This window comes from Rhodotorula paludigena (assembly GCF_050403205.1).
Source record: "Rhodotorula paludigena JCM10292 DNA, Rt_paludigena_JCM10292v1_ctg79, whole genome shotgun sequence".
Lineage (NCBI taxonomy): Eukaryota > Fungi > Basidiomycota > Microbotryomycetes > Sporidiobolales > Sporidiobolaceae > Rhodotorula > Rhodotorula paludigena.
In genome coordinates this window covers 58,061-71,660 of record NW_027481379.1, presented here as the reverse complement: position 1 = coordinate 71,660, position 13,600 = coordinate 58,061, and the positions used below count along the sequence as shown (strand labels likewise).

Sequence of the window (13,600 nt, the reverse complement as noted above, 5' to 3'; positions counted from 1 at the left end):
GGTAACTTGCCACCTGCCCCCTGCCCCCTGCCGAGCAGCGTGCCGTGGGCGCACTCTCTCCTGCTGCGGTTGCCTCCTCCCGTCCACTGTGCCTTGCAGTGCCGGCATGCAGGACCGGCAAAACCCACGCCAACAGGTCTGGCTGTGCTTGCTTGGCCTTCCCAGGCCCGCATGGAAAGTGACAAAGCACAAGTGCAGAGCAGACCAAGAGCCAAGCCAAGAGCAGACTGCTTTGCCATTGCTCTCACTCATCTTGCTTCTTTGCACCAACAATGCCGGCCTGTGCCACATCTAGACTCTGGGACTTCCAGGTTTGTACCTGACAGTTGCCTGACAGCCGCAAGCCCTGATGGCCTGTTCGAAGGTATGAATTTTCTCCTCACCATCTCTTCTCCTTCAGCCTGGCTCTTGCAGACTTCTTGACCTGTCTTGAGAGTACCGGGTTCCGTGCAAGGCTGTTGAGTGCTAGACAGAGACAGGTGCGATACATATGATAGGAGCTGGACAGAGTGCAAGCTGCCAACAAGCTGCCGATGATCTGCTGGCATGGGCACCTGTCCATATTTGGCATGCTCTGTGCCCACAAGTACCGTCCGTGGTACTGGCCGACGGTTCAAGCCTTATAATGCCAGTCTGCGAGGCACGAGAAGCTGCAGAAGCAATGTTTATTGTTTTTGCACGTTTGAGCGCCCACTCCAGTCACCGCCTCTATAGCACAGTGGCAGTGCGTGTCACTCGTAATGACAAGGTCGGGTGTTCGATCCACCCTGGAGGCATTGACAGCGCTCGCGCTTACTTCTTTTTGTCTCTTGCCTCGCGGCCCGCTGATGCCCCTTTTGCCGAAGCTGCAGTTTCGTTCCTGCGTGTGCAATTTGGGGCCACGATCCCGCAAACCTTGTTGCGCAAAAGGTCCGCTCAGTTGTGAGGAGTCATGCCTTTCCGAGGCTGGGCTGTCAGGATCTCGGTGTCCTGAGGTAAGGCAGCTAAGCAAGACGGGTCGGGACTGATGCAATAAAAGGAAGAACGGAAACCTCGAGAAGCCGGAAAAGCCGCACGACGGAGGACCGCAAAAAAGCAAATGCCCCCACACAGGATCGAACTATGGACCTTTCGCTTACTAGGCGAACGCTCTGCCACTGAGCCATAGGGGCTTGTTGAAGGACGGAGCTTTTGTTGCACCCATGAGCCGCGGCTGAGCTCAGCTCCGTCGAATGACCTCAGCGAGATCCAAAGCCACACGCGCGCACAGGAGGCGTGCAGACTACGTTGTACGTTGAGAATCAGGTCTCAACATCAGCTTACAGCTCGTCCTTGCGAGAGGGTGCGACGGGACCGAGGACGGGACCAGGCAAGGACCAGGACGGGACGCGGAAGCGGCGGAGAGAGCTTGCGGTCCACCCGCGGTTCTCCGCCGAAAGCTGTGTGACTCAGTTGCAATGCTTGACAGCAGCAGCACGTCGAAAATTGACCCGATCTGCGATATTTCTATCCCTGGAAGCCGAAACGAGCGGCAAGTCCGAAGGTGGTGCCAGAAACAGCATCAGAGGATGCCGACTTGCAGCACACGACTCGTGGCCCCGGACTGGTCCACAGCGAGTCTTTTCAGCTCCAATGAGCTCAGAGCCGCGCTGAGCGACACGTCGATGCAGGAGCTGCGCCTTGACGAATCAAATGCGGATGGACGTGTCGAAGGACCTGAGTCTGACGGGCAGAGAAGCGCCAGGCGCCCTGTACACGCGCGCAGAGAGAGGTAGATTCGCCCTGCAACCTGGAAGGAGCGCCGAGCGAGGGCAGAGCGAGAGGGGAGGCGCGGGGTTCGTGCTGCGCGCGAGAGACGCGTCGAGGCCCAACACGGGCGTGCGCTTCTCCGTCTCTCGCTCGTGTGCGCAACGAGTGCCACCAGCAGCGTAGCAGGATGTACCGCCAGGCCAGTACCGGCTCCGACATCCCGCTCTCCACCTAGCAAGTCTCGTCTCCCGTCTTTTCCCCTCCCCGCGCTGCGCGCACACCGAACGGGCGCTGTGGCTGTCGAGCACAGTGCAGCGGCAGATCTGAGCTGACCTTCATACGCTTTCACAACTCTGTCTCTGTGTCCTGCGGCCGTCCCCACGCGCTCCCGCCCCGTTCCTGCACGCGCCTCTCCTCATCGCCCGGTTCGAACTTGTCGTCCAACTCACCTCTCGCCTCTCTGCGCCCGATCGCGATGCACAGCCCGCAAGGTGCCAGCGGATCCAACCCGGCATATGGCGCAAGCTATCCCGACAAGAGCTACCCGACCGTATGTCTCCATCCGTTCGCACTTCCCGATATCCTCGCAGTCAGCCGGACCTCGTCTGCGCGCGGGTGCGGCCGGAAGGTTTTCGCCCGCTGCGGAATGAACGGGTCCACAGGCCTTTCGCTCGAGCGCTGGGCTGACCGAACTTGCGCCGGCAGAGCAAGCGTCCCCGTCGCTGGTGGCCCTGGATTGTCGGCGCCATCGTGGCCATCGTGATCATCCTTGCCGCTGTGCTTGGTGGCGTCCTCGGCTCGCGCGCCGCCAACGACGACGACAACGACACCAAGAGCAACGCCGCCGCCGACCGGGGCAGCAACAGTGGCGTTGCGAGCGCCGCAACCCGCACGCAAGGTAGCGGCGCCTTCGCCGTCGTCCCGACTGTGCGCTTCAAACGCTCCCTGCTGACAAACAGACCTCGTGCGAGCTGACACACTGGACGCACAGGCCACGGATCAGTTTGGCAACCCCATGTATCCCTCGGCGACCGGCTCCGCTCAAATCGCCGAGCCAACCATCAGCACCTCCAACTCGTCTCTCGCGTGCACCGCTGACGACACGTCGTCCATCTCGCTCGACTCGCCGAAGACGACGCACCCGCTCCTGATCGCGACCGAGAACCGCTGGTCGTGCCTGCCCTCCCTCATCGAGGCCGACTCGTACATGTCGTACTGGAACGACACGGTCTTCCAGAACGCATCTCGCTTCTACGACACGGATACTCCCGCGTACATCCCCGATGGCGGCCTCGGCGGTTCGGGTGTTCTCGATATCGCGCGCGAGGTCCAGCTCCGCATCAAGCACTGGGCCTACGCCTACAAGCTCTCGGGTGACGTCCGCTGGGTCAACCGCACATGGGAGGAGCTCCAGGTTGCTGCCGGTAACACGTCGACATCGTTCGGCAATGCGGGCGACAACTGGAACAGCCAGCACTTCCTCGATGTCGCCGAGTTCACCGAGGCGTTCGCGCTCGCGTACGACTGGATGTACGACGCATGGACGGCCGAGCAGCGCACGGCTATCGCCTGGTCTATCATCACCCTTGGTCTTCAGCATGGCCTCGACGCGATCAACAACGACTCGGCGTGGTGGCGCCAGGTCCAGGGCAACTGGAACTGCGTCTGCAACAAGGGTCTCATGATGGGCGCCCTTGCCATCGTGAACGAGGACCCGACCGGCACTATCGCCCGTCAGATGATCGACCTCACGGTCCCGAACGCTGTCGAGTACTGCTCGTTTGCCACGGCGGCCAACGACGGCACCTGGACCGAGACGCCGAACTATTGGTGCGTGGATTGTCACATCACCGTCGCAGATGGCTGTGACGGGCAGCGCTCACTCCGTCTTCCGTCATCCACTACAGGTACTTCGGCACGTACAGTCACGTCGAGATGGCCGCGTCGCTCCTCACCGCGACGGGCTCGACACAGAACCTCCTCAGCGTTCACGAGGACGGCACCAAGTACACGGCGCTCTACCACATGCACACGACCGGCATGCAGGGCCTCTTCTCGTACGGCGACGCGGGCCCCAACAAGTACACTGCGACCGCGAACGGCATCATGTTCTACGGCCAGCAGTACAGTGCGTTCAGGGCCTCTTTCGCTTGAGTCTTGTCGCCGCTCATCTGTCTTGCCCGCAGACCTCCCGGTCTACACGCTCTTCCAGCGCGACCGCGGCGATGCCCCCGAGCCCATGTCGCTCCTGTACTACAACCCGCAGGTTGAGGGCCAGTTCTTCCAGGGCCTCGCGCTTGACCGCCACTTCTCCAACTCGACCGACTCGTGGTTTGCCGCCCGCTCGAGCTGGACCGACAACGACGGCACGTACATCGCCATGAAGTCGGGTTACCTCCAGGGTCACCAGACGCACGGCGACCTCGACGCGGGCACGTTCGTGCTCGATGCCATGGGTGAGCGCTGGGCGGGCGAGCTCGGTTCGGGCGACTACCTCTCGCAGGGCTACTTCGACAGCGAGGCGCAGGACTCGCCGCGCTGGCTCTACTACCGGAAGGTGCGCACGCGGACCACGCACTTGCACTCTCCGACGACTGCTGCTGACGTGCACACTTTGATTCTTCCAGCGCACTGAGGGACAGAACACGATCCTCGTCAACAAGCAGAACCAGCTCGTCACGGGCCAGCCGACCACCTCGTTCGGATCGACCAACGACGAGCAGGACGCGCTTGTCTACACTCCGAGCAACTCGTCGACGGCCTACTTCACTACCGACATCTCCGAGATGAACGAGGCTACTTCTGTACGTTCGGCCTGCGATCTCTCATCGTAACGCTTTCGGATCTGACGGATTCTTTCGTCGCGCAGTCCGCCAAGCGCGCGATTCGCTTCCTCAACGGTCGCCGCCAGGTCCTCCTTCGCGACGAGATCACGTCGACCGCGGCTGTTCAGTGGCGCATGCACACGAACGCTACCGTCACGCTGTCCGACTCGGACCGCACTGCAACTCTCGAGCTCAACGGCAAGACGCTCATCGCGACGCTGCGCTCGCCTTCGGGCGGCACGTTCGGCACGGCCGACGCCGTGCGCGATCCGTCGGACCCGACCACGACGCAGTACAACGGCAACACGGTCACGATGAGCGAGGACCAGCCGAACCCGGGCGTGACGGTGCTCACGATCGACGTGGCCGAGGGGACCAACGTCATCGAAGTCCTCTTCAACCCGCAGTGGGCCGGCTGGAGTGCGAACTCGTTCGTCTCGCCGCCGGACGTTGCCATCGACGACTGGTCCGTCACGTCGCACGAGTAGACGGCGCACATTTCCTCTCCGTCCTCTCGTCCTTTCCCCCATGCGACTCTACCCTATACCCTCGTCGCTCCCTAGCCCCCTCGCCTCATCTCTTTCCTCGGCATCGTCTCTCCTTACTCTCACGCGCGCGTAAATACAGACACTAGGCTTCTTCCGGACAATGCTTCGTGCGCCCACGCGGAGACAGAAGAGAGGATCGCGAGCAGACCTGAACCGAGGCACTGGACCGTCGTCGGTCTTGTCGACCGCCGTTTACGAGAAGGGAACAAGCGTGTTTGCGTTTGAACAACAACAGAACAGAACAACAAGCAGCCCCGGCCTCCGCCCAGCGCCTCACGCTCCCCCGCCGCAGCTCGTCTCGCGCAGCACGACCCTCCGGTACAGCTCGTCGAGCTCGCCCTGGCTCGCGGCGAACCAGCGCGTCTTGAGCGCCTGCGCGGCCGTGAGGCGCGTATGCGGGTCTTGCGACAGGAGGTGCGAGAGGAGCGCGCGGACTGCGCAGTCTCGACAGCACCGTCAGAGGAACGAAAGCCTCGCAGGAGGAGGAGGAGAGAGAGTGAGCGCGCGCGCACCGGCCGAGTCCTCGCTCCCGAAGCGCATGGCCGGCATGGCGATGTCGCCCCGGACGACGTTCTCGCACACGTGCTGGTCGGCCGGGTTGGCGCCGAGTTCCTGCAGGACCGACGCGCCAAAGAGCGAGGCGGCGGCGTCGTCGTTGGCGGCGGCCGAGCAAGGGGACGAAGCCGAGGGAGAACGCCAGGGCTCGAACGGGTGCCCGCCGGTCAGGAGCAGCGCGAGGAGGATGCCCTGCGATGATGCGAGGAGCCGAGTAAGCGTGGTACCAGCTTGAGAAGAGCGAGGCTTTCGGGCGCACGGTCGCCCACAAGTCGGCACGCTTGCCGTCGTAGCCTGTGCAGGACGCCACGATTGATATTCTTCGAGTCAATAGCTCGTTCGGGGCAAGACGGCAAAAGCAGCACAGCCCGGAGACGCACCTTCGTGCCGCGTCCACGCCACGAGCTGCTCGGGCGCCATGTACTGCAGCGTGCCTGCGTGGTGCGACGACCCCTGTAGCGCGATCGCGACCCGAGCGCGGAAGAATGCGCAGACGCACCCTGGAGCGACTTGAACTGCTGCGTCGCGTACCTCGCCTGCCCAAAGTCGGCGAGCTGCTCGAACCCACTTTCTCGCATCAGCCGCGTGCTCCGTCCTTGGGAGCGTCCGAGCCGAGGTCAGGAGCTGCGCAGCGCACCTGCACCTTCGGGAACCTCCCTGCCCCTCCGCCGCCGCCGCCGCCTCCAGCGCCGGTGTGGTGCGCGAGGATGACGTTCTCGAGCTTGACGTCGCGGTGGGCGATGTTGAGCTCGTCGTGGAGGTACTGCAGTGCGTGGAGGAGCTGGTAGAGGAGCCACTTGCCTGGTGAGCAGGCCAAGGCGTTAGCGGAATTGAGGGGTGGGGAAATGGAGAAGAGCGTACCTTCGGGCGCATCGAGGCGGCCGTGCTTGAGCAGGTAGGAGAAGAGGTCGCCGCCTGGAACGCTGTGCAGCTCGCACGCGCTTGTGAGCGCACCGTGACCCGCAAAGCGAGCATAGGTGATGCATGCAGAGACGGCACGCACAGTTCGAGGAAGATGTGGCTTCGCATAGACATCTAGGTGAGCGACGTGTACGAGCCTGTAGATGCAGCACGTACACCGAAAGCTCGTCGACCTCGACCGCCTCGACGCGATTGATGTTAGGCTGCGAGCGGTCCCAGTCGCGTCAGCCGTGGGGCCGAGGCGGAGACGGCAGCGAAGGGCCAAGCGGCGCCTGAACTATACGCACGTGCGACGCGGCCTTGAGCAGGTCGACCTCGCGCTGAATGACTTCGAGGCGGTCGCGGTTGACGCGCGTGCGCTGCAGCTTCTTGCACGCGACTTGCTTGAGGGTCTGTGTTCGCGCGGTTTCGTTGTGAGCGAGACGCTTGCGAATCGAGGACGCACACTGCCCAGGAGACGGCGCCGAGCGCACCTTGGTCGAGAGAGCGAGGTGGACGTGCGAGAAGGCGCCGCTGCCGAGCGTGCGGTCGAAGACGAGAAAGTCGCCTACGCGGACGGCGGCTGGAGCAGATTCGGCGGTGGTCGAAGCGGAAGCAGCAGCAGCGGGGCCATCAGACAAGGAGAGGACGGGCCTGGCGGCCGTGTGATGGTAGCGGAAGAGCTGTCCGGCAATCCTGCACGAGCCAGAGAGGAGGAAGGCAGAAGCGCGTGAGGAGCGGAACCGAGAGCCGTAAGAGAGCAAGAGGAGGGCAGCAGACTCGATGCGGTCGCCGTCGCAGAGGACGACGGTGCAGTGGTGCAAGCGGCGGTCATTGTGAAGGGTGCCGTTGGTCGAGTGGTCGTCGAGGCAGACGAGCGTGTCGCCCGTGTCGGCGGTGAGGGCGTAGACGCGGGCGTGGCGGGTCGAGGCAGCGGGGCTGTCGATGCGGTAGTCGCAGCTGCGGCTCCTGCCGAGGTGGAACGCGCGGTCGAGCTGCACGACGAGGACTGCACCGCCTCGCGACGGGGTCAGCGGGGCGTCGCGGCGCAGGACCAGCTCGCCTGGCTCGGGCGCACCCTGGGTGCCGTGCTGCAGGGTCCTGGTGACGAGTCTGGAGCACTCGCTGGACGGCTGAGCGTGGGGCGGAGGCGGGGCGAGGGCGAGCGATGAGCGCGACGGTGGGCGCGGTGCGGGCGGGGCGGGGAGGAGGGTGCGCCTGCGCGGGTTGCCGAGGAGCGCCTGGGCTGCGCTGACCATGGCTGCGGCCGTCTCGCGCGCACTCGAGGCCAGCTCGGAGTGGAGAGAGGAGCAGAGCAAGGAGAGGAGCGCAAGAGCGAGCACTCTCTGGACCCTCGCAACTCTGACACTGCGCGCCAGGCCGAGATGGACCAGTTTGACTCGCTGCTCGACCTCGAAGAGCAGTTCTACCAGCGCGGATTCGCCCAGGGCCTCCCGCACGGCCACCTCCACGGCCTCTTCGAGGGCCGCGAGCTCGGGAGGGACAACAGCTGGACCCTCTGGGAGGAGATCGGCTACATCCAGGGCATGGCCCTCGTGTGGAAGTGCATCCTCGCCCTCCAGGGCACCGACTCGGGCAGGTGCGCCCGCACTTCGCCTCGTCCTCCTCCTCGGCGAGCTCACCTTCCCTCTCTCTCTCACAGGGCCGTCCAGTCGCTCGACCAGATCCTCGCCCTCGCAGCCGCCTTCCCGACCTCGAACGACTCGTCCTCCCTCGACCTGTCCGCAGGCGGCTCCGGCGCAGCCGACCAGCAAAGCCACGGCGGCATCGACATTGCCGCGCACCTCTCGACCCTCCGCACAAAGTACCGCACCGTCTGCGCCGCGCTCGGAGCCCGCCCGCGCATGGCCGTTAGCAGCGGCGCGGACCAAAAATCCCCGGCGGCGACGGCGGCGGGAGCACCAGGCGATGGTCAAGCGGAAGCCGCGCGTGCCGCGAGCCTGAGCATCTGAGGCGACTTGCCTCTGCTCCCCTGCACGAGGTGCGCTTCGTCTGTGCCCGTCTCTCTTGTCAGTCGAGGCTGAACCTCTGCTGCCGGGCAGGTCCGACCAAGAGCCGCCTCGCCGGCCCCTCGCAACGCCGCCTCGCGCCCGGGCGACGCCCCTGCGCCTCGAGAGCACTCAGGTGCGCCCACTGACATGCGAGATGCCGGTCGAACGCGAAATGACTGGTCGCCTGACGCAGGGTCCCCGCAAGCCTGCTCGAGGTTCTCGCCGTTCCGCGCGACGGCCGCTCGACTCGATCTCAGCAAAGCCGCATCAACTCGCGTCAAGGTAGCGACGACGACCACTCAGAAGGCACATGGACTGGCGATGTGACTGCAATGAGAATCGGAGTAGACACACTACCGCTCGGGCACGCTGCCCGCCCGCCCGAGAGCCTGCAGCCCAACCCCTCAGTCATCCCTGTCCCCAACCATCCCGACCCTCCCGCTCCGCCTCATCCTCTCGCCGAGGTCCATCCCGCCGCCAAACACCTTTCCCTGCGCCTGGCTGAGGAACCTCGGCCCCGCCTCGCCCATGCGCCTGCGCTCCGCCTCCTCGCGCTCGAGCGCCTCGGCGTCCGCCGCGTCCTGCGCGACGAGGCGCGCCGAGCGCGACGCGCTCAGCTCGGCCGCAGACGACTGCATCGCCGCGAGGCGGGCCGCGAGCGCCGCTTGCCGCGCAGAGTCGTCGGCTGCTGTGGAGGGAGGCGGGGCACGGCGAGGGGCGCTCGCGCTGTGCGACGAGGCGGCGGCGGCGGCGGCGGGAGGGGCCCCGCTGCGCGCGCCGTTCGAGCCGCCGTGGTAGCGGTCCTCGTCGCGACGGCGGTCGTCGTGGTGCCGCGGCCGGCTGTCGAACTCCGGCAGGCGGCGCGCAGGAGGCGAGCGCGGGCGGTCGTCGTAGCGCGCCGACGACGGAGGACGGCGCTCGGCATCGTCGTCCCCGTCGCGCCGGCTGCGAGAGTCACGGTGGTCGTGGCGATGGCTCCTGTGCCGCTCGTCCTCAAAGTCGCGCGCCGAGCGAAAGTCGCGCGCATCGTCGCGGTGGTGGTACCCGCGGCGGGGCGAGCGCGAGCGCGACCTGCGGCGGTCCGAGTCGCGATCGCGGTCGCCGTGCCGGTGCCGGCCGGGCGAGTCGTCCCTCCGCCCGCTGCCGCCGTCCTTCCTCCGCTCGTGCCGCGCGTCGCGCTCGGCCCTCCGCGCCTCCCGCCTCGCCCGGCGCTCCTCCTTGGTCTCACCGTCGCCGCGCGAAGACGAGCCGCCTCCCCCGCTCGCGGCCTCGCGCGCAGCGAGGATCTCGCGCCGCTTGCGCGGGTCCTTCATCATCTTCTCGTACTGCGCCTGCTCCTGCCGCTTGATGGCGAGGAGCGGGTCCTCGCGGATCTTGGACGCCGTGTCGCGCGCCGTGTTGGCGTTCTGCACCGACTGAAACGAGCCACCGGGAGCTTCGTTGTTCGGCTGCGCGAGAAGCTGCCGACGCGAGTCAAACGTTAGCACCAGATCGAGGCAGCGAGGGAAAGAACCAGCATGTCGTACCTGCTCTTCATTCCCCTTGAGCAGCTTGTCGACGCGCTTCTTGCCGAGCAAGTACGCCTCCATCTCGTCCGCGTTCAACCCAGTCCCCTCGGCCGGCGCAGCGTACATCCAGTCGACGCGCTCCTCGCGCTTCTTGCCGCCCGCGGCCTCCTGCAGGCGCTGGAGCTCCTGCACGGCCCGCTCCTGCTCGAGCTCCTTCTGCAGCTGCTGCAGCTTCTTGCGCTCCTCGAGCGCCTCCTTCTCCTTTTTCCACACGCGCTCCTGCAGGCGACTGGTCCGGTCAGCGGGCGGTCAGGGACAGGAGATGACGGGAGGGAACGCGGCGGACCTGGTTCGCAAACGTCCCCGTGTGCCACGCTGTGAGCGAGGAAAGAGCGTAGCATCAGCTACAGTCCCGAGCAGTCGGGAGCAAGTGCCACGCACACTTCTTCATGTTGAGGTCGCCTCCGCCCATCTTGTCTGGTCAGCGCGATGGCGCGGGGTGGTTCGCGGTGGGAAGCGAGGAAGGAGGCTGCGAACGAGCTCGAGGAGTACCCAAGTGCACGAGGGCCCGATCAAACACTGGTCCGAGCGGATGCGAGCGTGAGGTGGAGCGAAGAGGGCCAGGAGCGTGAGGGGATGGTGGCAACGGGCGCGCAGTCAGAGTGTGCAGGACATGTATGTTTGATTTGGCTCCGCTTCCCGTACTGCACTGGTGGTTTAGTGGTAAAATTGGGCATTGCCAGCTTCGTCTGAGTTGCCTAGCCCCGGGTTCGATTCCCGGCCAGTGCATTTTCTTTTTCTCGCCCGGGGCACCTCTCGCTGTGCTGCGGTCTACTTGGGATGATGGCTTCCTTTGTGCTTGCTCACGATCGTCTGTCGCGCTGCACTCCTCCCCACGAGCGCTGCCGCGACTGATCGACTCGACCTCCGGCGCCATTTGGTCCGCCTCCCGTCATCGTCTGCTTCTCACAGCTCTGCCCAGTGGACTCTGGTGCACTTTTGTCCCCGCCCAGCATGTCGGCTGCGGCGACGGGCGGCCCCTCCGCTGCGTAGGCGATCACGCCGTCACCGTTCGGAGCGCTCGAACCGCTCGACGAGGTGTTCGTCTCGCCCGACGTGGCCATCAAACAAGCCCGCGCTACCCTCTGCCAACCCTTACCGTCGTACACTGCACGCGAGCGCCTCACGCCAGCTCAGGCGCTCAGGGGCGAGCGCCCGCGGACGCCCACGCCTCGCCCTCGCACGCCCAAGCTGGCGGACGCGACGGGCCTGCAGTCCCCCAAATTGCGCTCCGCTCAGCTCGATACGCACTACATTATCGCGCTCCTGCAGTCCCTCGACACGTACATGACTACCCTGCACCAAGGCGTCGCGCCTCTTTTGGGCGACAGCTTGTCGCCGCATCGGCCGGTCTTCTATGCTAAGGATCTGTCCTATGACTTCGAGAACCACGACCTCGATCGCAAGCTCTTCGGCTGGATTGACAAAAGTGTCGTTGCTGTGCTCAACACGCTCACGTCCCCGCTCAGCCTCACGTGGTCCGCGAGCCACGACAACTTTGCCTCTCTTTCGGTCGGCTCGGGCGAGACAAAGTTCCTCTCGACGGCCACGTCGGACTACGCCGTGACCCCCGACGGGCTCGAGTTTCTCGGCGGGCGCGGCGAGGTCCAGCCTGGGAAGAGGCAGTACATGTCGGACGTGCACAACTACCTCATTGGGCTCGACTCGTTCCCGCCTACCCGAATCAGCTCAAGCGAAGACAAGAAGAAGGAGGTACTGCAGGTGCAGAAGGACGATGGGTCGTGGAGTGGCGGAACGAAGCACGAGCTCATGGCGCTGCAGGTGCGCGCTCCCGCTGTCTTTGCGCTTGTCATGTCTAGCTCTCGTGCTCACCCATGAGCGGCATCAGATTTCGGCCATCGTGGCGTCGAACAAGGTGCGCGTCGAAGCATCGGGTCATGATAGCAAGCACGTCTCGGTCGTCGTCGTGGGGGAGGACTCCTACTTCCACGTACGAGGCACTGCTAGCGATGGCCAGCTCGACTTGAGCGTCTCGCCCCTGTACCAGAACGTCACCGACCGCTACCTCGACCAGCCCGGCGATGTCTCGCTCCGAGCACTCCTCGTCGCAACCTTGCTCGCCACGCTCGCGGGCGACGTGCTCGGGCTGGACCGCAGCGCGTTGCGTTCCAACGCGGAGGCATCGCAGTGTGCGCATGAGGCTGGGTCGCGCAGCAGTGCGGGCGTCGAGGGAGGAAGTGGGCCATCTAGCGGAGGGTCCGGTGCCAGGTTCGGGGGTGCGGGCAGCGGCCCGAGCCTCGGCCCAGCTAGCGGTGGCCTGCAGGACGAAGAGACGGCACCTGGCGAAGACCGGAGGAATGCGTGCGGCAGCTCGAAGGACTCGTCGAGTTTCCGCACGTCGCGCGACGCCGACAGTGATGGCGCAGCGACGGAAGGTGAACGGTTCTTCTCAAGTGCAGATACGTCGTCGTTGGATCAGGCTGACTCAGCAGTCAAGCTCGACAAGGTGCGCTTTCTCGTCTCGTTCTGAAACCTCCAGACTCGCTCACTCGTGCTTGATGCTCGGTGCAGACCTTGTCGTGTTATGTCAGCGTCCAGTACGGCATCGTCAAGAGCGAGTGCATTGAGATCGTGTTCCATCAGGTGCGCTCGCTCGGCTCAACCCTTGTCCGCTTCCTCACCGCTCTCCTGCAGGTCAACGTCGACACAATCACCTTTCCACCCTATCTCATCCTTGACCAGCTTCTCGCGTCCCGCGAAGGCACCGTCATTGCCGCATCATCAAGCCTCGGCTGCGTCTTCAAGCTTGTCGAGCGTAGCGGCGACTACCTGCAGGACGAGATCAACAACGAGATCGACGTCTACGCCAAGCTGTCTGCGTCCGATGAAGGGCGCAAGCTTTGCTTGCCGTTCCTCGGAGCGTTCACCTCGCCGGATGGTTACGTCGGGCTTGCTGTCAAGCTTGCCGAGCCCATCTTTCAGTGGCGAGACTGTGACCCGTGAGTTCCAGTCTGCCGCCTGCCTGTTCTGCGTTAGAGTTCTTCCTGCTGACTCTTCGCGCCACGCAGCACAGAGCTCATCAAGCTCCTTGGCGGCCTGCACAAATCTGACCTCGTCCATGGCGACATCAAGCCCTCGAACTTTGCGCGTCTTGCCAACGGACAACTTCGGTTGCTCGACTTTGGGCGCACGCGTAGAGGCACGCAGGAGGAGATGCAGGCGGAGATGGCGGCTCTCATGGAGGAGTTGGATGGGGTATAGAACCTGAGGTGTGACGATTTGCGGCAACGGGCTCGCGAGTCCAGCAGACTTCCAACGCGCTGGGGCACATCTTGCTCCCGTCCGCAAGTCATGGCTCTGAAAGCAGCAGAGAGACACGGCCATGCACGAATGGCGAGTTTCCGTGTCTGCTGAATATCAGATACTACATGTTGCGACAGGCCCGGTAAGGAGGGTGGGATGGTGCAAGGTGCGAACGAAGAGGTATCAAGGCAAGGCGGGTA

The 13,600-nt window shown here is 64.6% G+C and overlaps 5 protein-coding genes across 5 annotated transcripts; 3 read left to right on the top strand and 2 right to left on the bottom strand.

Annotated features, from left to right (window-relative positions):
- Window positions 1-2,203: 2,203 nt before the first annotated feature.
- JCM10292_005541 (uncharacterized protein) lies at window positions 2,204-5,041 on the top strand (the record flags this gene model as incomplete). The annotated part of the gene is made up of 7 exons (XM_076652535.1): window positions 2,204-2,278; window positions 2,434-2,655; window positions 2,720-3,558; window positions 3,636-3,856; window positions 3,915-4,285; window positions 4,356-4,532; window positions 4,598-5,041. The coding sequence occupies 7 exons, from the start codon at window positions 2,204-2,206 to the stop codon at window positions 5,039-5,041; spliced, it is 2,349 nt and encodes a 782-aa protein (XP_076501934.1).
- Window positions 5,042-5,374: 333 nt separating this feature from the next.
- Window positions 5,375-7,815, bottom strand: JCM10292_005540 (uncharacterized protein; the record flags this gene model as incomplete). Its single annotated transcript, XM_076652534.1, has 13 exons — window positions 5,375-5,535; window positions 5,614-5,848; window positions 5,916-5,950; window positions 6,037-6,090; window positions 6,156-6,210; window positions 6,294-6,457; window positions 6,518-6,579; window positions 6,660-6,677; window positions 6,734-6,780; window positions 6,865-6,969; window positions 7,051-7,252; window positions 7,337-7,565; window positions 7,635-7,815. 13 exons carry the CDS (start codon window positions 7,813-7,815, stop codon window positions 5,375-5,377), a joined length of 1,548 nt encoding a protein of 515 aa, XP_076501933.1.
- A 126-nt stretch (window positions 7,816-7,941) lies between these two features.
- Window positions 7,942-8,529, top strand: LTO1 (ribosome biosynthesis protein LTO1; the record flags this gene model as incomplete). Its single annotated transcript, XM_076652533.1, has 2 exons — window positions 7,942-8,156; window positions 8,220-8,529. 2 exons carry the CDS (start codon window positions 7,942-7,944, stop codon window positions 8,527-8,529), a joined length of 525 nt encoding a protein of 174 aa, XP_076501932.1.
- A 443-nt stretch (window positions 8,530-8,972) lies between these two features.
- On the bottom strand, window positions 8,973-10,548 carry CWC25 (U2-type spliceosomal complex subunit CWC25; the record flags this gene model as incomplete). The annotated part of the gene is made up of 4 exons (XM_076652532.1): window positions 8,973-10,028; window positions 10,095-10,355; window positions 10,423-10,451; window positions 10,518-10,548. 4 exons carry the CDS (start codon window positions 10,546-10,548, stop codon window positions 8,973-8,975), a joined length of 1,377 nt encoding a protein of 458 aa, XP_076501931.1.
- An 875-nt stretch (window positions 10,549-11,423) lies between these two features.
- Window positions 11,424-13,358, top strand: JCM10292_005537 (uncharacterized protein; the record flags this gene model as incomplete). The annotated part of the gene is made up of 4 exons (XM_076652531.1): window positions 11,424-11,918; window positions 11,986-12,603; window positions 12,669-13,096; window positions 13,166-13,358. The coding sequence occupies 4 exons, from the start codon at window positions 11,424-11,426 to the stop codon at window positions 13,356-13,358; spliced, it is 1,734 nt and encodes a 577-aa protein (XP_076501930.1).
- Window positions 13,359-13,600: the final 242 nt, after the last annotated feature.